The sequence below is a fragment of the Pyrgilauda ruficollis genome, unplaced genomic scaffold (genome assembly GCF_017590135.1).
Source record: "Pyrgilauda ruficollis isolate IOZ18807 unplaced genomic scaffold, ASM1759013v1 scaffold16, whole genome shotgun sequence".
NCBI lineage: Eukaryota > Metazoa > Chordata > Aves > Passeriformes > Passeridae > Pyrgilauda > Pyrgilauda ruficollis.
The window spans coordinates 13,169,706-13,191,505 of NW_024514764.1; the positions used below are offsets into that span (position 1 = coordinate 13,169,706).

Consider the following 21,800-nt stretch of genomic DNA (forward strand, 5'->3'; position numbering starts at 1 on the left):
GAGGACTAAGGAGGGATGTGTTCATCACTCAGGCTCTTGTGTACTTTGGAAGTAGCTCAGTAAATCATAGCTGTTATTTTGGCACTGCTGGTGTCAGGATGTTTCACTTCCATAAAAAATCACTCAGATTCTCTAAGAACTTCAGATTCTGTAGCCCAGCAAGTGCCAGATTTTTAAAGATGGAAAGGTTATTAAAGATGAAGTACTCAAGGAAGAGAAGTGTGTTGAGCAACTTGGGGAAGGTGAATAGTTTTGAGCAGGTGGAAGCCTGGAGATTGTGGGCAGCACCTCTGGGAAAGGCAGCCTGGCTTGGGTTCCAGAAGCTTTTGAGGAAGCAAAGGCCACCAGGGATAAGGGAGTCTCTGGGTTGTTGGTGGCTTGGTTAGAGGTGGCACATGGAAGGTGAGTGCATGTGGCCCCTCTTGCTGTGAGGGGGAGTTCACCCTTGGCTAGGCAGGATTCAGAGCTTCTCCACATCATTCTGCAGAGAACTCACAGCAGCAGCAGTCAGGAATAATTCCCTGCCATGCTGCTCTGTGGAACTGATGCCTTAAGCAGCTGGAACAGAGGTTAAACAGAGTTAAGGGGAATAAAGAGGATATTTATTAGAAGAGCCTTCAAAGGCCACGCCCTTGCAGTACCAGAACCACAGTGTGGCTGTGCCTGGATGGCTCCAAGATGGAAGCAAAAGAGGGCTTGGTCACAAGATCTCACATTTTTGTAAGTTTTGATCCATTTGCATATTGCAGTTAATTGTCCAATTGCAGCCCCAGCCCGTGAAGTCCCGTCTTTCTTGGTTTTCCCTCTTCAGCCCACGTTGTTTGTGCTCTTGGGCCTGAGATCTGGATCATTTGTCCTTGGTCCCCAGCTAGAGAAGGAATTGTTTTGTTTCCCTACTCTGTGAAGAGAGCTCACCATCCCCTGATATGAAGCCCTGACCCACACCAAAGCAGCACAAAATAAAAAAAAATAAAAGAAAGAAAAAGCTAAAACCTGAGGTATCAGAACTAAGGCTCATCTGCACCCTGAGTGGTCGCTGCAGTTCTGCTCTTTCAGTATCAGTAGGTGCAGAGGAGCAGTGAAGGCTTTGTAGAAGGGCACTAAAGGTGATGGAGGGGTTTGAGTGGCTTCCCTCTAAGTAGCAACAGAAGTAAAATCTTCTTTCTGTCAAAGAAACTGGGCAGGAACTGCGTTAGAATCCTATTGACACAAAGAAAGTGAAAGCAGGGATTGTTTCTGTTTCCTGTTTGGGTAGAAGGTGAAACCAGCAGCTGGCATACCCCAAACAAAGCTGTGGTACTATGTCACAAGATATTGCAAATATTAATTTTCTGTGGCGTCAGTTGGAGGCTGGAGAAAGTTATGGAAGACAAATCCTGAGGCTGTGTCAAATTTTTCAGCGTCCAACTTTCTTGGGAAGCCTTTGTCATGTGCTTGGGAGGCTTGGGCGTGTGATCTGTGCCTGCCGTGGCATTTGATCCCTGGGAAGAGGTGCTGGCCTGAGTGAGCTTTTTGGGGACATCACCACAAGTGTCACAGGCCAGCAGAAGCCTTTGTGGTATTCAGTGTAACAGGGATGTGCCAAGCTTACATCAAGGATACTCAGCCTTGTGGGGGGATAGAATCTTATAATAAATTCCTAAAATACACCCCATGGCATTGTATTTCCTGAAATACCCTGTCTGGTGAGGCCAGAAGGGCTGTGTGAGGCTAATTCCCAAGTACAGAAATCACCAGTTCCTCTCAGCCAAATAACCCACTGAATCACAGGATGTGCTGAGTTGGAAGGGATCCACAAGGATGCTCAGAGTCCAGCCCCTGGCCCTGCCCTGGGCTGGGCAGCTGGGGGTTCATGCCCTGCCTGACACCCCTCTGTGGTATTCACAAGCTCTCTGAACAGAGAGAAGCTGTGAGAGAAGCAGAGAAAAGAATGATCAAAACAATTCTTAACTCATTTGCTGCTCCTGTGTTTTTAAACATGTGGAATGTGTTGGAAGATTAGTTACCTGAAGGGATTGCTTGATTGGATTCTGGTGGTGGTGTTTTGATTCATTGACCAACGAGATCGACGTGTGTGTGTGTCGGGATGGTTGGCAGACAGCCACGAGTTTTTCTGTAGTTAGAAGTAAGTGTGATGTGTTATAGTATAATATAATGTAATAGAGTATAGTTTTAATAAAGTGAGCATTCAGCATTCCAAAGCCTTAGAGTGAGATATCAATCATTTCCTGCATCAGGGGTCACCTACTTTTACTATCCCCCCTCTCCCCCAGGTGACCTCTTGAGTAGCCTGCTGCAGAGCCCCAGTGCGGCCAAACTGCTGAACCAGCCCATCCCCATCCTGGACACAGACAGTGAATACATCTGCTCCCTGGCACTGGAGTGCCTGGCACACCTCTTCAGCTGGATCCCCTTGTCCACGAGCATCACCCCGTCCCTGCTCACCACCATCTTCCACTTCGCGCGCTTCGGCTGCGACACGCGCGCCCGCAAAATGTCCTCGGTGAACGGCAGCAGCCCCAGCGCGCTGCTGGGCCAGGAGCGGGGCCGCCTGGGCGTGCTGGCCATGGCCTGCATCAACGAGCTCATGTCCAAGAACTGCGTGCCCATGGAGTTTGAGGAGTACCTGCTCCGCATGTTCCAGCAGACCTTCTACCTCCTGCAGAAGATCACCAGGGAGAACAACGCGCACACGGTGAAGAGCCGCCTCGAGGAGCTGGATGAGAGGTAGGAGCAGCTGGGGGCCTCATGCTGCCTCTGAAGGACTGTGGGGTTTGGTTTGGGGTCCTGCATGGTGTGTCTGATGGCCTTTCTTTCAGAGCACTGAGCCAGGGCAGCCGGGCAGAGAGGTAGGTGTGCCCAGGTAAGGGCTGAGTGCTGAGGGAGCTGCTGGCCCAGGTTTGTGTCCCTCGCTGTCCCTTCCCTCCCCTGTCCCCGTTCCTTGCTGTTTGACTGCAGGTCTGAGGTGGCACCAGAGCTGAAGCTGTGGTCACAGAGCACAGAAGAGGCTTAGTGAGGTAAAGGCACTGCAGTGTTCTCTCTGTCCCCTCTGGTCAGTATCTGCCATTCTGCCCAAAGCACACAGAGTGGGGACACGTCCTGTGAGTCATGACCTGGGAGAAGACAGCAGAACTTCCTACCTTTCATTGAGCCATGGCCATTTCTGGTTCTTCTTTATTTTTGCTTTTTAAATTTATTTTTAAACAGCACCAAACACGGCTTGGGGAGCTCTGTTCAGTGGTGAATGGCTCCACTTCCAAGGCTCTCCACAAGCTTGGCTGGAGGCAGCAGGGAAGCAGCAGCACCTTGGGAAGCTGTGTGTTCTTTTTCTGGGCTGTTACTGCCACCTTTTGTTCCCTGGAACAGCTCCACTCTCTTATGTCAGATATTTCTACTTGTAGGGGACAAAGTGAGACTCCTCCTGCTGTTGTGTTGAGTGGCTAAGCCTGGGTGTTGGCAGGGTGGTGACTTGGTGCTGCCTTTTGTCACAGGGCTGTGGCAGAGAGGTTGTAACTGTGTGAAAGTGCTGAGTATCTTACTATGGGTACACAAGGGTAGGAGTAAATTTCCACTCAGGAGAAAAAAACACTTAGGAAAAAAGCTGTGTGTCTGTTTGTAGAGGGGACTTGCACGTTTCTGCTGCAGAATTCTCCTTTTCAGTATCCTTAGATAAAGGCATAACTTTGGGGTGGTAAATCCAGACTCACAGGGAATTCTGCTGCTCATTTTTTGCTAGCTTTGACTTGTGTCACACTCTGCCTAGAAATGAGACATGTGGGAATGTGACACCTTTGCCTGCAAGGCACAGAGAGCCAGGAGTTCCCCTCTGGATTTCAGAAAAGCTCTCCTGGAAACACACAATCCCCTTTTTAACTATTCTTTCTTTTGTGGACACTATCCAGCAGCCTTTGGGGCCAGCCTTCATTGGAGGGTGTGGAGCTGTGCTGGCCTGGGCAGAGGTGGTGCTGCCATTCCATGACATTCCTTAGACCTCTTATCCACAGGGACTGCTGGTGGCTGGAGTTGGGAGAATGTCTTTATTCATTGCTGAGGTCTGAAATGGGGATGGAACCAATATGTTCTGCAGACTGGAAAAGTCCAGCTGGCTTCTGGGGGAGTGGAGCTTTCTTTTCTCCTTGTCTTCTCTGTGGAAAAGGCCATGAGGATTTTCCTGTTGTCACTTAAGGGCACAGCTGTACTATTTGTGTCCAAAACTGAGGGACTTAGTGCATGGAGGTGTCATCCTGGCTTGGACTAACAAAATCCTGAAGGAAAGGGGCCCTGAAGAGACCCCCTTCGGTAGAGGGGTGTGCTCAGAACCTTCATGCCCTGGAGTCCTTCCTTGCCTTCCTCTTGTGCTGCTGGTTATTTTTGTTCTGTTAAAAGTCAGTCTGAACACTTTGGAAAGTCCAGGAAAGAGTAAGTTGAGATTACCTTTTGCTTCATCTGTGCTTGGCTTTGAAGATCCCAAAAGATGGGAAGTGGCTGGTAAGGATCCAGGCAGTGGCTCAGTGTTGGAGAAGGGGGCTGGTGGCCAAGGAAGAATTTCACTGCTCTCAGGTCAGAACCTGTTTAGAAAATAAAAATTAAAAGGATGAAGATGTTTGCGTCTGGAATTCTTTTTTAAAAATTCTTTTCCCCCTGGCTTTGATTTTGAAGTGTTTGATCTGTGCTCACGTGTGCTCAGTGATCTCCTGTGATGTAGGCAGTGCCAAATAAAGAAGAACTTCATCTTTTTCGCATGTTCAAAGCAGTGTGTGGTTTTGAAGGCTCACAACAGTCCCCAGTGCTGCAGCTCTGTCAGTTGGCAGTGCTGCTGGTCGTGAGGGAGTTCTTGTTAGAGTGGGGATTCCCAAAAAAAACCCAAATCCCCAGAGTTTGCAGCAGTGCAGAGCAGGCAGTAGAGTAAAACCAGGCTGCTCATGCCTGTGTGAAACTGTGCTGAGCCCAACTTTTTATTTAAAATGCAAACTTAAGTAGTTTCATGCATTTCAGTGGTCTGGGCATGAGGGAAGGCTGGCACTGCCTGGTGTGGTGCTGCCATCCCTCCTGTGGCTGATGGAGTGTTTAACCCTTGCTGCACTGATGGATCTGGAGATGATTTTTAGCCCTGCTGAAGCTCGTGCTGTGCAGGGTGTGTTTGTTCCCCAATAAAAGCTCACCCCACTGGGGGCTTTGCCATTTTCCCCCCAAGAACTCTCCCTGCTGCACCAAGGTCATGCCCTTGCTGCAGTCCCTGAAGATTTGGTGGCAGATTCCTTTTGGGAACTACACTTTGTACATTCCCTGAGGAGCCCCATGCTTTACAGGAAGATTTCTCTTTCATTTCCCAGTTCAGACCCAAGCCTGGGCTCAGCTCAGAAACTCTTGGATGGCTGATCTTCCCTGCAGGAGGAATTTTCCTTTCCAGCTCTCAGTTCCCTGGCTGTCCCGCTCCCTCCTGTATACGTAACCCCTCTGTTGCTGATTGCTGCATTAACCTCCTGCTTGCAGCTGAATTCCTCAGGGGTACAGTTCATTTCACTAATCCTATCTCCATCACTACAATGACCTTTGCTATCAAATTATTTCTGCAGGGTGGAGGGGGTTGTGTTTTCATTTGCAGGCCTGGTTTAACTCAATATTTATCTGAATATTAAAGTTGCTTTTGACTAGATTGTCTTTTCTGCTGTTTCAGGTGTTAATGGAGTGAAGGGTTGCCCATCCTGTAGGTAATTGTTGCAGGGCTTTATATTTAATTGTTCAACTGATGGTTAATTGTAACTTTGCTTTGAATGAGAAGATTTTGAATGGCTTTTACCACCATTTCAATGCAATTGCTTTCCCTTGGGTCACCTTTGCTGTTTTTTTCTCAGTGTTTTCTCCTTTCCCTTGTAGCTACATTGAGAAGTTCACAGATTTCCTCAGACTCTTTGTGAGCGTCCACCTGCGAAGGATCGAATCCTACTCCCAGTTCCCCGTGGTTGAATTCCTGGCCCTGTTGTTCAAATACACTTTTCATCAGGTACAGCCCCACATCCTCGTTTTTCCCAGTCTGTTCTGTTGTCCAGAACTAGCTTGTTTGCTCCAGTCAACCCAAAAAAAGAGCATTTAACTGGTCTTACTGGCACTTCCCCGTGGTGCTGGGGACTTGGAGATGGCTTCATGTGCTCTTGGATTTAGAGGTCACAGGTGGTCACCCTGCAATAACAACTTGTCAGATGTTTAACTTGGCTTCTGCTTTAATTTTTTCTGGTATTTGGAATGGACAATGTGTGGAGAAGTCTCTCAGACTTGCTTGGTTTGTGTTTGGAGATTTTGTTCTTTGTCCTCAATCTGTGGCTTTCTTGTAGCTTTTAGTTTTTGTATTAAAACCCCCAAGCCCTGTGGCTTTAGGTTGGTTTTACCTTGCTGTAGAAGCTGTCAGTGCAACTCAGCCCCATTTACACAGGAGCAATGACAAGGAATCAGCTTTATAATATCACAGAATCATGGAATGATTTGGGTTGGAAGGGACCTCAAAGCCCATCCAGTGCCACCCCTGCCATGGCAGGGACACCTCCCACTGTCCCAGGCTGCTCCAAGCCCTGCCCAGCCTGGCCTTGGACACTGCCAGGGATCCAGGGGCAGCCACAGCTTCTCTGGGCACCCTGTGCCAGGGCCTGCCCACCCTGCAGGAAACAATTCCTTCCCAATATCCCATCCATCCCTGCCATCTGGCAGTGGGAAGCCATTCCCTGGGTCCTGTCCCTCCATGCCTTGTCCCCAGTCCCTCTCCAGCTCTCCTGGAGCTCCTTTAGGCTCTGGAATTCTGGAAACGGGTGTAGCAAGCCATGAGATGGGTTAACACTGATACCAGCCTTGTAATTCCTGGGTTCCTGCCCTTGTACAAAAGCTCTTGTTCCTCTTCTACCAGCTCTGAATCTCTCCAGTGACATCCTAGAACTGTTTCAGTAAAGCAAGAAGCTCTTCCCATGGACTGAAGTGGATGTTAACTCCTGTTTTCACTCTGTGAAATCCATCTTGCCATAGCTCATGGTACTCATTGGGAATTTTGGTGTCTTTCAGCCTACACATGAAGGTTACTTTTCTTGCTTGGACATCTGGACACTCTTCTTGGACTATCTGACCAGCAAAATCAAAAGTCGCCTGGCAGACAAGGAAGCAGTGCTCAACAGGTGAGGGCTGGGGGCTGCCAGGGTGGGACAGCCTGGAATCATGGCATGGGTTGGGGTGAGGGACCTTAAAACTCATCCCATTCCATCCCTGCCATGGGCAGGGACACCTGCCACCGTCCCAGGTTGCTCCAAGCCCTGTCCAGCCTGGCCTTGGGCACCGCCAGGGATCCAGGGGCAGCCACAGCTGCTGTGGGCACCCTGTGCCAGGGCCTGCCCACCCTCACAGGGAAGGATTTTTTCCTACAGCAAAGAGACTTTGTGGTCATCATGGAAGAGCTGTCAGAAATAAGCTACTGCTTACAGCAGCCTCCTGTGTGGTTGAGTTCTTTGTTTTTCTAAAATCATGAAGTATAAAAAGCATAAACCTCAGTGTTTCACACTCATTCACAAGAATTCAGACTGAGCAGGTTTGGGTAGACAAACTGGCACTTACATATGTTGTGTGTGAACCTTGCAGGCAGAGGAAGGAAGCTTTGTAGTCTAAAATAAAACTGGAGCACATTTTAGCACAAATTAGAGGAGGAAACTACCAAACAAGTTGTTTACTTAGTGTTCACACAGCTCATACAACTAATTAATGAATTAGGAAACAAATTTTATTTAATTAGGATTTTAAATTTCCTCTTTAAATTGAGGATGTGTTTCTGAGAAATGCAGATGAGACTGGAACTCAAAAGTTGCACTTGCTTGCTACTGTGTGTATTAGTTACAGCAGTGGTTGGCAGCTCTTTCTTGGCAGATGCTGACCCTGAAAGGGGTGGGTTTTGTTTAAGAAGAGTCTCTTTGCTGCCACTTTAAAAATCTGGCGAATATACTGGTGAGTTGTTTGGGTTTTTGAGGTTTAAAAGCACCATGGTTTGTGCCATGTTTAGTTCTGCTGAGTGCAGAAGGAAGATTCTTTCCCTTGAGCACCCTGAACAGCAGCAGTTGGTTTTGTAAAGCCAGCCTGGCATCATAACCACAAGCAAAAGTGGAAATTTGTAGAGCAGACAGCTCCTCCTTTCAGCATGGGAACTGTGGGGTTTGAATTTCTCAAGAAGTAGATTTTGGGTTGGAACTTTATGATTTGCTCCTGTACCCTCCCTAACATGCATGTTGTGCATGTTGTCCTGGTGTTACTCAGCTTATGATGGAGAAAATTGTAACAAAAAGCTGTCTCTGGGTCTGTCAGACTACAAAATCCTAAACAGAGCTTGTGAGTGGTTGGGGCTGTGCTGTTTGTCCTCAGTGGCAGCTCTGACATCTCCACATCTCTGCACACCCTGAGCCGTGGGAACCCTGAGCTGGGCAGTCTGGGAGTGGTGACACCGCAGGGGCACAGAGGACATTTCCTGTTCTGTGCTTCAGAAACTTTGCATTTTGTACACAGTGCCACTTCCACCACTGGAGAAGTTGCCAAATGCAAGGTTACACCACCTTGCCCAGAGCTTGCAGCTGCCTGGCTGGTGGCACAGCTGACTGTCACATCTGACACTTGGCTTGCGTCATGCTCTGCGTCTGTTACTCTTTTTTAAGGCCTGTTTTTCCAACCTGATTTTCCCTAGAAAAAAACCCAGGATTTTTTAATGAGACCCCAGCTGTTTTGAGAAGGAGGTTTTTCAAGGCGAAATCAGACTAACCCTGCTTGAAATCCCTGGACTTTGGTGTTGTGGGACCAGGAGCGGTTGCGTGCTCTGCTGGGTTTGCTGCTTGGCATTATTTCTGTTGGCTCTCTGGTGTGCTCTGTCCCAGCTCCCTGGCTCCCAGAGGTGCAGGGACGTTTCAGTGACATGTTACAGGGCAAGCAGAAAAGGGGCTGGCTTTGTTTCTGGGGAGAAGGGCCTGAATTTCAGTGTGGGGGAGGAGACAGCAGCACAGACAGGCTCAAGGTGCCACCTGAGGCAGCAACAACCGCCCTGGTTCCTCTGTTCCTCGTTCAGTGCCCAGAGCAGAGCAGCACAGGCTGCTGAGGACAGCACAGGCTGCAAGAGGCTCTTGGTGCCTCCTGTGTGTGGACACCTGATGTTGTTCCTGGCAAGCTGCTCCTGCTTTTCCTGTTTTGAACTCTGGGGCTGTTTCTGTTGCTGACAGTCCTCCCTTTCCCTTCCAGAGGCAGAGGGATATTGGGTTTTGCCAAGGCTGTTTCCTTACAGCTACCTTGTGACCTGAGGTGAGCTGATACCTTGAATCCCAGGAGCTGCTTGGTGTAACTGCTCTGTTTTAGATTTCCCTTGCTGGAAGGGTTTTACTCACCTCTGTGTGTGTCTCCCTGGTGGCTGCAGGTACGAAGATGCCTTGGTTCTGTTGCTGACAGAGGTGTTGAACCGGATCCAGTTCAGGTATAACCAGGCACAGCTGGAGGAGCTGGATGACGAGACCCTGGATGATGATGTAAGCTGGACAGGACAGGGCACCTGTGAACCCCTGCACTGCTGCCACCTCAAGTGGCTTTTCCAGAGCTTGCACTCTGGAGTATGGGCTAAACAGCTGCTTCTCCCCTCCCTTCTGTGTGGGGTTTGAGTTGTAAAACAGCTTCAAATGCTTTTTACAAAAAGTCACAGTGGAGATGTAACCTTTGTGTTTAACTTGGTTCTTATTGGGGGAAAAATTTAGATCCTTGTGTTCTGTATTAGATGTCCATGTCTAAACACCTTTGGACGGGAAAAATTTAGATCCTTGTGTTCTGATTGTCAGAGGTATTAGATGTCCATGTCTAAACACCTTTGGAATTTAAAGTGTTTAATTAGTTTGGAATTAATTTGCTGGTCACTTGGGAATTTAAATGCTAAAATATCTCTGAAGCAAAAGCTTGAAGGTGTGTCTTGTTGGTGCTTATGTTTAAGCTTATTTCTCCTAAGTTGGTATTAATAAAAATCACCTTGAAGCTGATAAATGTCAAAGTGGAGTAGGTGGCCAAAATGGGTGGGGCCAGAGCCCTGGAAGGGCAGGTCAGCTGTCACAAGAGGGTTGGTGAAGGAGCAGAGGGAATTTTATCACAAATGGCATCAGATAGATTTTTAAATTCTGGGATGTTGAGGGCTGGTCACATCACAGCTTCCGAGCTTGATAGCAGCACCATTTCATAAGCAAAGTAAATTATTTTCTGAATTCATTTGACACTTGTGTCATCTGGATAATTAGCTGCCATACCCCTGTAAAGACCATGTTGATGTTTGGATGCCTTTCCATGGTGATAATAATGTCACAAATAAGGGTATAAATTATCTAGAGCAGTCCTGATGAAGTTGTCCTTATGCTTCCAAAACAGGGTGGCAAATGATGATACTTGCAAGACTGCAAGCTTTTGGTATAAAACTTGAAAAGGGTTTTAGTCCATTATTTAAATTAAGTCAGGATATGGTGCTATTGATTCTGTTGCTCATGTTGCTGTGTGTGTGTCTTGTTCCATTTTTCCCTTCTCATATTAATGGCAGGTTTGGGCTATGATGGTAGCAGGCAGCTTCTTTCTCAGTCGCCTGTGTAGCTGAGCATGGAAAGAGTCTTTAACTGTTAAAATAATTGTTTCATTCACCTTTAAATTTAATGTAATTGTTTCATTCACCCATCAAGTTATTGCCACTCTTTCCCCTCCTTTCTCCTGCACTGTCCCCCTGTATTTATCAATTCTGTATGAAAACAAAATGAATTCTATATGAGAATAAGTTTGAGTGGAGTGTGCAAGTTGCATTTCTCTAAGGTGTTGCTTTGGGGGGCTTTCTCCCTCCTGTCTCTGCATTCCCAGGGGAACACAGAGCTTTTGGGACACTGGGAAGGGCAGTGCTCACCCCAGTGTCCTTTGTTTTGCAGCAGCAAACGGAGTGGCAGCGGTACTTGCGCCAGAGCTTGGAAGTGGTGGCCAAAGTCATGGAGCTGCTGCCAACTCACGCCTTCTCCACACTCGTAAGTCCTGCCCCAGGCCCAAGTGCCACGTGGAATCAGCACCGACTGCTGTAGATTTTTTTTGACAGATGCCTCAGTGCCAAAAAAAAAAAAAAAAAAAGGGGAAATTTGGGGTTGGATGCAAAACTTGGCAAGGGGAGATGAGAAATTGAAGAGAAAGAATTGTTTCTTTGGCTTTGTTGCATTTCTTGGTGTGTTTTGGAGAGAGTGGTTCAGTGTCTAAGTCCAGCTTGATGGACACTCTCTAGAAATTCCCACCTCTCAAAGTGTAAACATTTGGCAGCAACCCCTCTGGGCTGTTTATCGTGGCCTTTATCTCGGAGGCAGGGCTGTGAATTGGGCAGATAAGTGTCATTATTAGGGCTTTAAAGAGAGTGGAATCTTTATTTTAATTAAATGCTAGATAAAAATGCTGGAGAGAAGCCTTGGACTATTGGGAAGCAGATCTGATCTGGATAAGTGCTTCTGTTCAGCTGCTGTCACTACCTTTGGTGGTGTAAAAATTGTCTGGGTTTGTAGCATCCTAACAATTTTGAGGAGGAGATCTTGAGGATGGAAGTGTGGCCCAGAATTCAGAGCAGCCCAGGTGGGGTTTTGCTGGGTGAGGAGAAAGGGAAATAACAGCAGTGGGATCTCAGCAAGTGCATTAATCCTGCTGGGAACACTGCACACCTCGACCTCAGAACTGTATTCCCAAGAAGCAGAGAAAACTGGGCTGCTGCAGAGGCAGAAGATGCCTGACCTGAAGTGCCTTTGCAGTTGCTGTTTTTCTTTAAGCAGGGAAGCAGAAGCCTGTCACTAGAAGGAGGGAACAAAGCAGAGACTGCTGTGAGTCAGCGGGAGGCACCAAGGAGCAGAGCAGTGTTTCAGGGAGCAGATGGATCAGATGGAGCAGAGCATGTGGCTTCCTTGGAGTAACACATTCACATGAGCAAGGCTCTGTGGTTTTTTAAACTCCCCTCAGGCATTTATGCAAAGACACTGCACTGTTAATTAAGCACAGCATGCTGGAAGCCGGGTAGGGAGTGCTTTCCTGAGCCCTGCATTGTTCCTTCTGCTGGACTGGGGAATGTGGGAGGCTCTCCAGCAGCTCCCAGTGCTTTTCCCAGTGACTGCAGGGCTGGTGAGTGCAGTGGTTAGTTTAGGGGTTTTAGCAGTGGCAAATAATTAAAGCAGTGGACAGCAGCTGCCATGATCCATCCCATGATGGACAAGGAAAGGCTGCAGCTCCTTCTGCTGATGGGCGAGAGAACTTCCATCAAACCAACCACCAATTTCAACCATTTTCCCCAAGAGAAATTAAACAGAGCTGTGCCAGGCTGAAGGGGTTGAGAAAAATTCTTCAGCTGGAGCATGAGCAGGATCTGGCATGTTTGCTGTCACTGCTGAGTGATGGAGCTGGGCTGACACTCTGCTCCCACGCCAGGGTGCATGAGGACGGTGGTGTTTATTCCTTTGGCTGTTTTCCCCATGGAATTTCACTGCTGCAGCCTGCAGCTTGCTGGCAGAGTGCTGCACTGCTTCCCTTCTGTACCCTGGTAGTGGCACTGAACTCAACTTTCTGGTTGCATAATATTTTGGGAGATTTTTAAGGATCACCTTTTGAGAAAGTGATACTTGCAGGTGAGGTGGGTGAGCACAGACCTCCTGCACTTCAGACTCTGCCACTCCTCTGCTCCTTGGTCTGGGTTGTGCCTCCAGCTGTGTATTCCTGGTGCTGTGCCCTCTCTTGCACTGTCAGACCATTATCTTGTCAGGCTGGTTGCTGGGGTTAGGGGCAAAGGAGAGCTGCCACAGGAAGTGCCTTTGGGGAGTGATCTTTGTTTTCCTGACAGCTGTCAGTACCTGGGAAGTTGTGGGATGCAGGATTAGCCCGGAGCCCATCCTGCCCTTCTTCCAAATGTCTGTCTGAAGGCACTGGGGAGAAATGAGAGCACTCTGCTCTGGCAGAGCAATCAGTCATTGGGTGTTACTGTCTGCCAAGCCCCAGGATCACAATCAATTCTTCTCTTTTCCAGTTTCCCGTTCTGCAGGATAACCTGGAAGTGTATCTGGGGCTCCAGCAGTTTGTGGTCACTTCAGGAACAGGTAATAACCACCCTCTAACACTGTGCTCCTCCCTCTTTCATCGTTGCAAAACCACTCCAGACCTGCTTTGGTGTTGTTTTTTCTGTATTCAGTTGATCCAAACCTGTGTGGTGTCTCATGGCTCAGTAGTTAAACTCCAGCAGCAGACTGAAATCTCATATTATGATTTATTCTTATTGGCTTGGTTCTTGCCTTGTTCTGGTATTTGAAATGAAGCTCCAGAGGTTTAAGGTAATACTGAAATTCCCTGGTGTGACCAGGAAAGGAATCAGTCACATCTGCAATACTGCTGGACATGGCAGAATGGTGACTGTTGTATAGCCAGTGCTAGAAAAAATATTCCCAGTTTAAGGATCATTTCAGCCCTAGGATAAGCAATGTGTAGGGGTTTAGTGCTGTGGCACCAGCCTGTGCTAGAAGCTGTCCTGGGGGCTGGATCAGCAGCAGCTTGGATGCAGCTCTGGATTGAGCCCTGGGTGGTGGCACAGAATCCCAGAATGGGTCAGGAAGGGACCAGAGTGAGCCTCTGATCCAACTTCCTGCTCATCCCAGGGCATGTGGCACAGGATTGTGTGTTTGTATTGATGGCAGAAAATGGAGACGTTGCTGCTGAAAGCTTGATCTGAGATTAGACACAGTCAGTGGAAAGAAAATCTCAGGTGTTGCAGAAGGTAATGTTGCAGAATATACTTGCTTTTTTAGTAGAAGCTCTGGAATGTTTGAACCCAGATGTCCACACCTGAGCAGCAGGAGGATTGTGTGGCGCTGGAAAACCTCATTAATAGATTGTTTCTTGTACCTGAGAAACATAGAAGTGCACAACACGCCTCACCTCAGAAAGGAAGTCACAAATTATGTCCCAAATCTGCTGCTAGATCACTGGAACTGCAGCCAGCAGAGGGCGTGTGGAAAGCCACTTTGTCCATGTGGAAAACTACCTCCTCCAGAGCTGGGAATGCTCCTGATTGCAGCAGAAAACAGAAGGGCTCCTATTTGTGGAGGAATTAACAACAGAGGGCGTGTGGAAAGCCACGACCTCCACGTGGAAAGCCACTTTGTCCATGTGGAAAACTACCTCCTCCAGAGCTGGGAATGCTCCTGATTGCAGCAGAAAACAGAAGGGCTCCTATTTGTGGAGGAATTAACACCATACAGAGGGAAACAAAGATGTAAAAGGCTGAAATAGTCACTTACATCTTTATCAGCCCTTGAAGTGTTGTCAGAAGAGCTGAGCTTCCTTTCCGAGCTCAAGTGCTGCAGTGCCACTGGCCTTGGCCAGTGCTGCCATCTGACCTGTGACCCAGTGCTGAGCTACTTTCACAATGGAATTAGAACAAACTTGGCACTTCCTGTCACTTTGTCACCAGGTTTCCCATCCCCAGGAGCTGCAGGGATCAGTCACAGAGCTGTGGGGCTCTCCCCTTGCGCAAGCTGGAATTTTCAGCTCCGGGGGCTGATGATAGAGAAACTCAGCTTTGTGGCTGTGTTGCTGACGGGCTGTGGTGTCCCTGCAGGTCACAGGCTGAACATCACAGCAGAGAACGACTGCAGGAGGCTGCACTGCTCGCTGAGGGACCTGAGCTCGCTGCTGCAGGCCGTGGGCCGCCTGGCCGAGTACTTCACCGGGGACGTGTTCGCCGCCAGGTTCAACGACGCGCTCACCGTGGTGGAGAGGTGGGTGCAGCTCTGGCTGTCGTCGCTTTAATCAAAGGGATGGGACTAGGATCAGACTAAGAAGGGTTTATTGCCTAGAGAGCATCACCTCAGAGGCTGTGAGGTTTATAAGACGGCATAGTCAGCCATAGTCTGAGATGGTCCCAAGTTCTTTGTTGCCAGGCAGTTTATAACTTTCTAATCCAATGGACAGTTGCCACAGAGTGTGTTTGGCTTTTCTGACCTGTCACCTTTACTTCTTTCTACTGCAGTGTATCCACATTATCAACGTGGATACTTCTGCCCAATAAGGTCTGATTACATGTACATTCATATGTCTCTATTATAACATCTAAACTCTTAGTTTATTCTGTACAATCACAGTACTACCCTATAAAACCCTTCATCATCTTATCTAATACAGTTTCTTACTTACTTAAAGCATATTCTTACTTACAGTTATAGAAACATAAGTTTATGATTTTTCTGTTCAGTGTCTGTACCTTGCTTTCACATCAATCTAGGCTTCTTCTAAGGCTGTAAATCAAACTCTTCAGTCTGTAAAGATTTATACCTCTCCAATTCCCACATATAGCCACTGCCACTCTGCCGGCAGAGGGACAAACAGGGCTTCCTTCTGCATCCCCCTGGCCTGAGGAGATGGAGGTGTAAGGAGTTGGATGGCAAGAATGTGAATTGTAAAGTGTGTGCTGGGCTGAGCTCCTGGGGTGGGCTGCAGGGGTTGGGGTTCTGCCCCTGGCCCTGTGCTCAGGTGAGACCTCACCTGCAGAGCTGCCTCCAGCCCTGGGGTGCAGCACAGGATGGATGTGGAGAGAGTCCAGAGGAGGCCACAGTGCTGCTCCAAGGGCTGGAGCCCCTCTGCTCTGCAGCCAGGCTGAGAGAATAGGGATTGTTTCAGCGTGGGAAAGAAATAGCTCAGGGGTGACCTGATTACTCCTTCCAGTAACTGAAGGAGGCATCATTTACAAGGGCCTGGAGTGCCAGGGTGGGGGGCATGGCTTGCCACTGGCAGAGAGCAGGGATGGATGGGATATTGGGACTGAACTGTTCCCTGGGAGGGTGGGCAGGCCCTGGCACAGGGTGCCCAGAGCAGCTGTGGCTGCCCCTGGATCCCTGGCAGTGTCCAAGGCCAGGTTGGGCAGGGCTTGGAGCAGCCTGGGACAGTGGGAGGTGTCCCTGCCATGGCAGGGGGTGGAACTCACTTGGAAACATTGAGGGACTTGTGTTCCAGCATGTGCATTTGTGAGGCAATGAAATAACATGTAGAGTTTGATTAGAATTATACCTTCCAAAACGAAATCACCAAAACCTCCTTTGATGGTTGGACTTCAAGGTTTTTTCCAACCTCAGTGATTCCATGATTCTTCTCTTAAATGAACAGATGTGTGAAAGCTGAAGGGGAAGATGTTTTCCTCTTCCTCTCCAAGAAACTTTATTATCACTTAGTTACAAATGGCAGAATTTCAGGCCTTTACACAGGTTTTGTGTTTTCATTTCTGTGCAGGAGCATCTGACTTGTTCCATTTTACCCCAGACAGTGCAGTAGGCTCTGAATTATTTTAAGCTAAATGGTCAAAATCTTGTTTGTGTATCAGCTAAATATTGATCCAGACTGGGGAAGAGCTGCAGTATCTCAGGTGCTGGAGCAGATTTGTACAATCCCTTTGCACTGCCATGTGTGTTTGCACCTCCAGGTTGGTAAAAGTGACGTTGTATGGATCCCAAATCAAGCTGTACAACATCGAAACCGCCGTTCCCTCCGTGCTGAAACCTGACCTCATCGATGTGTGAGTGTGGGCTGCACCCAAACTGGGCACTCACGGGGTGGGCAAGGCTTGGATCTGCTGCACAGACCCTCCTGGGCAGATCCTCATCCTCTCCAGCTGTTGGCAGCTCCCCAGGAAAGCACCTTTTTCAGCATATGAAAGTCAAGGCTGCTGCCAGCATTTTGGACCGGTCTTTCCTCTAATGAAAGTACCCAGGTCATTTAAGGGAAAACATGTTTGTGCTGAGAAGGAAAAATGTCCCTTAAATCAGCTCTGAGAGCAAACTGAGATTGTGCCTTGTGCTGGTGGCTGTAAAAGCAGGGTAATTAATGAGGAAATAAGTGTTATAACAGGGATATTTTAAAGAAATGGATCTACTGTGTACTGTATAGTTTATTTATAAATCCAGTTGATGGATTTTTTGCTACCAAAGTCAGATCTGTGGCTCAGGTAAAAGAGGTTTTTCCCAGTTGAGGGTTTCAAATCCTTGTCTTCCAAGACAAACATAACCCTTGCAGCTGTGCAAGCCATTTCTGGGACAAACAACTGCCTGCCATCCAGGCACTGCCATTCAGTGTGAAATCTTGGTGCTGCTGGTCACAGATCTCCTCCCTCTGTGACAGACTTCTAGGGACCCTCCCTTGCTGAGGCTGTGCACACAAACCTGTTCCCTGCCAGCTGGAGTTCTGTGAGCAGAATCTAAGGTTTGAACACTTGTTCTGGTTTGTTATTGCATTTTCAGCAGCTCCTTGAAGCCCCCCTCTAGATTTTATCATATCACTGTATTACTAATGGGATTTATCCTATTAGTCCCAAGTTAGTGATACTGAAATTAGTGCAGAGGATGTTGTTGTAATGGTTTTTCTGCTTTACAGTAACTGGGGAGGTGTTTTCCATGACCTGTCAGCAGGTTCACCCTTTTCCCTGTCCCTGAAGAAACCTGTGATCCATTTTTTAATGCTTGCCTGAGGAAGCAACACTGTCCCACATTTGGGAGGCACCTCTCTGAAACTGAGGGACACCCTGACTCAACCTTCACCTGATAGAAGTGTGATTATCAGGTGTGGTTACAGTCAGGTACCAGTTGGTGATAACTTGACTTTATTAATTTGCACCTTTGCTTTGGTGGGTCCAGAACCAAAACCAAAACAGAGTAAGGATTTTTTTGCAAACCCTGCTGCCAGATTTGTCTGAAACACCACCCCTGTGTCCTGTTACACTGCTCACTGTGTCCCCTGCTGTCCCCAGGCACGCCCAGTCCCTGGCAGCCCTGCAGGCCTACGCTCACTGGCTGGCCCAGTTCTACAGCGAGGTGCACCGGCAGAACCCCGAGCAGTTCATCTCCCTGGTGTCCACAGCACTGGAGGCCATCACCCCCCTCATCAGCTCCAAGGTACTGCCCCCCTGGGGGCTGGGGGCTGCACTCTGCTCAGCTGGGGTGGGCTGAGAGCTGGGCTGTGTCCCAGAGCCATGGGAAGTGTCCTAACAGCCCTGCAGGTCAGGCTAATACAAGCATAAGCCACTTAACTTAGTCTAATGATTTTATGGCTTGAAAGCAGGGAAGTGTCTCTCTGTCTCTCTCTAGTGGTGTTAAGGGAACTCAGCTATGCTCTGGTTGACAAATAGATCATAGAATTGTTTAGGAAAAGCTCTCTAAGATCAAGTCCAGCCATTCCTCCAGTACTGCCAAGGCCACCACTAAAAATGCCACATCCACACAGCTCTCAAATCCCTCCAGGGATGGGGACTCCACACTGCCTTGAGCACCCTATGCCTGATCACCCTTTCCATGAAGAACTTTTCCCAGTATCCAATCTAAACCTTCCCCTGCACAGCCTGAGGCCATTTCCTCTCATCCTGTCCCTGTTCCCCCTGGCTGCACCCGCCAGGTCCTGGCAGCTCAGTGAGCTGACCCTGGCAGTGTGTGCTGGTGGGACTGACCCCCGTGTCTCTCTCAGGTGCAGGAGAAGCTGCTGCTCTCTGCGTGCCACCTGCTGGTGTCCCTGGCCACCACGGTGCGCCCGGTGTTCCTGATCAGCATCCCGGCCGTGCAGAAGGTGTTCAACAGGATCACTGACACCTCTGCCCAGCGCCTCCCCGACAAGGTCAGTTGGCCCAGAGCTGTCCCACATGGAAATCAGGTGTCCTTGGGAAGATGTGCTTCAGGTAGTGAGGGATAACCTCAAAAATCAGCAACAATCTCTGTATTGTGGATATCCACAAATGACAGTGATATTGTATGTAATTAATGATCTATTTTCAGGAACAGCACAAGGAAAAAACACAATTGTACCTCTTAGATCTGATTCTTTTCTCATTTGTTGACACCATCCCCAGTTCTGTATCATCTTCGTAGTACAGGCACGTTGATTCTGAGCTACACAAAGAGTTTTTTGTGAAACTGGAGTATTTTTATTGCAGAAGCAATGTAAATAATATAAATGTATTCCATTTATAGCACTGAAAAGCCACAGTGCTGGGATATGGTTGTGTTGTACACTGGCAAGGAAGCACAAAGTGCTGCACAAGTGCAGAAGCTCAGCATGTAAACCAGTCAAGGAGTAATGAAAGTAAAATCATCTTTATTTTTATAAACACCAGAGATTTACTGCTGCAAGGAAGAGCTGACAGAGCTGGGAGCTGCTTCCAGGCCTTAAATCTTGGAGCTTTGCTTCTCTGTGTCTTTGCAGGGCTGGTAGTTTTCACTTGGGCTCATGTTCTGCTGTTGAACAATGAGCACTGCTGGTGTCTTCAACAGCCATAAAATATCACTTCACTCCAGTCTTGGGCTCTAGCAAAAGTTAACTTGGGAAAAAAGTTAAAACTCTGTCTCTTTGATTAATGTTGCCCAGAGAAGTTGTGGCTGCCCCATCCCTAGAAGTGTCCAAGGGCAGGCTGGACTTGGAGCAGCCTGGTCTGGTGGAAGGTGTCCCTGCCTGGGGCAGGGGGTTGGAAGTTTGTGACCTTTAAGGCCCCTTCAACCCAAACCATTCCATGATTCAGTGGTTTTGCTGTCAGTCCAACCCTGCTGTTGTCTGGGCTCTTGTGGGTGGCTTTCTGCTCCCACCTCTCATTGTGGGTACCAGTATCTCAGGGTTGATATCACCTGTGTGGGTGTTTTTGGGAGCTACAATCCATCCTCAGTGTCCAAGCAGCTCTGCAGGGCTTCCCACACATCAGAGATGCACAAGGCAGGCGTGGAACACGATGAGCTTTACCCTCCCTTCCCACCCAAGCCATTCTGCAGCTGTGGTTGCTGTCCCTCCCAGGCCCAGGTGCTGGTGTGCAGGGCTCTGTCCAACGTGCTGCTGCTGCCCTGGCCCAACCTGCCCGAGAGCGAGCAGCAGTGGGCTGTGCGCTCCACCAACCACGCCAGCCTCGTGTCCGCCCTCACCAGGGACTACCGCCAGCTCAAGGCCACGGCCAGCCTGCCCCAGAGGAAGGTGCAGCTGGAGGACAGTAAGTACCAGTGTCCTGCTCACTCCTGCTGCACTGGGGAGTGTCATTTAGCTGATTTGACAGTGATTATTTTGGCCGAGGAACTGTTTCGCAGACGGGGAGGGTGGGAAAGGAGCGGGTTGGGTTTTCTTTCTGCTTTTAGAGGCTTTTCTGCTCTGTACAGGGCACTCCCATCCCAGGTCACCTGTAAACTCTTCCAGTAGAGTGCTGTGTTCCTAAGAAGGGTGGGATTAGGGTTGGGATAAATTAAGTAGTAAGGATTGCATTAGGAATACTGAACGGCCTCTTGTGTACTATTAGAAAACTGGCTGGAAGCAGCATTAACAAAGATAGTGGTTGTAAAAAGTGAAGGGGGACAGTAAGAATTTCTTCCTTGGGAAGTACTGGAGAGGGTTTGTTTATATAGGAGGAATGCAAGGAAACTCCTGGTAGGGGTGCAGGGATACTGCTGTATATTCTTTGGGCCTGGTTTGGGGTGATTTTGGGTTTTTTTTCATTGAGGATCACTTTAGAAATCATTCCGAAACCTGCAGTGTCGCACGTCAGTTGTTTTAATTACTCGGTGTGTGAGCTTAATTTCTGTTCCTCTTACCTGTGAGCAGTTTTGGCACATGCAAGAAGCATCACTCCTCTTGTTTTGCAGCCAAAGTGATCATCCACCAGACACTGAGCGTTCTGGAAGACATTGTAGAAAGTGTCTCTGGAGAATCCACCAAGTCCCGGCAGATCTGTTATCAGTCGCTGCAAGAATCCGTGCAGGTCTCACTAGCCCTCTTCCCAGCTTTCATTCATCAGTCAGGTATAACCTCAGGCCAGGGGTCATGCTGTGAGTAGCTTTCTGAGCTCCTGGTGACACCCAGAGCAGCAGCAGAGTCGTGGTGTGGGTGTGGAGTGTGTGGGTTTGCTGTGCCTGGGTGTGCTGGGAGAGCTGGGCTGAAGGGACATCCCTGCCAGCCAGGATCCAGGCAGGATTGTCACAGTTTCAAAGAGGAGCTGGTCCTGAGCACAAGAAAAAGCTTTAAAATACCCTTTCTTGCTGTATTTGCCATTTACCTTCTCTGTAGAAGCTTGAAGAGTAAGAGGAATAGTTGTCATCAGATTGGGTCAAATTATGTGGGATTTGGGGATTTTTTTTCCCTGAGATGGAGCCAGGACTGTCACTTGGCAGCCTGCTGGCCAGCAGCTTACATTTTGTGTCACATCAGGTGCTTCCTCCTGTTCTCCTTGGAGCTGGGTGGGATTTTCTCAGTAGTGGGGGTTGAGGGGAGACAAAAGCAGTGAAATGCAGAGGATCCAAGGCAGCAGGAAAGGTGCTGTGACTCCAGGGAGCTGTTGTCTTCAGAACAGTCTGGCAGCCTCATCAATTGCAATTTATTGGCTATCAAAGGCTGTGTGATGAGGGAGGAGCTGAGCAGCTCCAGCTTGGTTATCCAGTCTTTATTGGGATGGGTGAAGGATCAGCTGGGTGCTGATCAGCTCACTGCACCACCACGTGCTCACTTCTGAGGATAGAAGGGTCTTCTCAGTTCCTGCCAAAAAAACAAGCTGGATTCTGTCTCTTCCACCCCGAGATCTGTGGATGCTTTGGATTTCCTGGTGTTTCCTGTTAACCCTGTATGAGCAGTGAGAACTGAAGATGGGCCTGGAGCTGCCCCTGAGTTTTGTCCCAGTACTCTGAGCACACTGAGGCCTTGCTGGCAGGATTTTGGTTGTTCTGAGAGGTTGGGTGCTGCCTGTGCTGGTCATCCCTGCCAGGTTTTGGAAGGGGATGAACAAT

At 48.6% G+C, this 21,800-nt stretch overlaps 1 protein-coding gene across 7 annotated transcripts in view; it reads left to right on the forward strand.

Annotated features, from left to right (window-relative positions):
- Window positions 1–21,800, forward strand: part of XPO6 (exportin 6) — a 55,854-nt gene that overhangs the window by 25,711 nt on the left and 8,343 nt on the right. Inside the window, exons 7-20 of one of the 7 annotated variants that reach the window (XM_041462123.1) lie at window positions 2,274–2,727; window positions 2,820–2,849; window positions 5,878–6,004; window positions 7,048–7,157; window positions 9,247–9,306; window positions 9,419–9,527; window positions 10,944–11,036; window positions 13,055–13,124; window positions 14,639–14,798; window positions 16,493–16,585; window positions 17,813–17,957; window positions 18,523–18,669; window positions 19,834–20,023; window positions 20,667–20,822. In XM_041462123.1, coding sequence (XP_041318057.1) covers window positions 2,274–2,727; window positions 2,820–2,849; window positions 5,878–6,004; window positions 7,048–7,157; window positions 9,247–9,306; window positions 9,419–9,527; window positions 10,944–11,036; window positions 13,055–13,124; window positions 14,639–14,798; window positions 16,493–16,585; window positions 17,813–17,957; window positions 18,523–18,669; window positions 19,834–20,023; window positions 20,667–20,822 — 1,944 coding nt within the window. The remainder of the gene's footprint in view (window positions 1–2,273; window positions 2,728–2,819; window positions 2,850–5,877; window positions 6,005–7,047; window positions 7,158–9,246; window positions 9,307–9,418; window positions 9,528–10,943; window positions 11,037–13,054; window positions 13,125–14,638; window positions 14,799–16,492; window positions 16,586–17,812; window positions 17,958–18,522; window positions 18,670–19,833; window positions 20,024–20,666; window positions 20,823–21,800) is intronic. The other 6 variants (XM_041462124.1, XM_041462126.1, XM_041462127.1 and 3 more) reach the window with 6 other exon arrangements.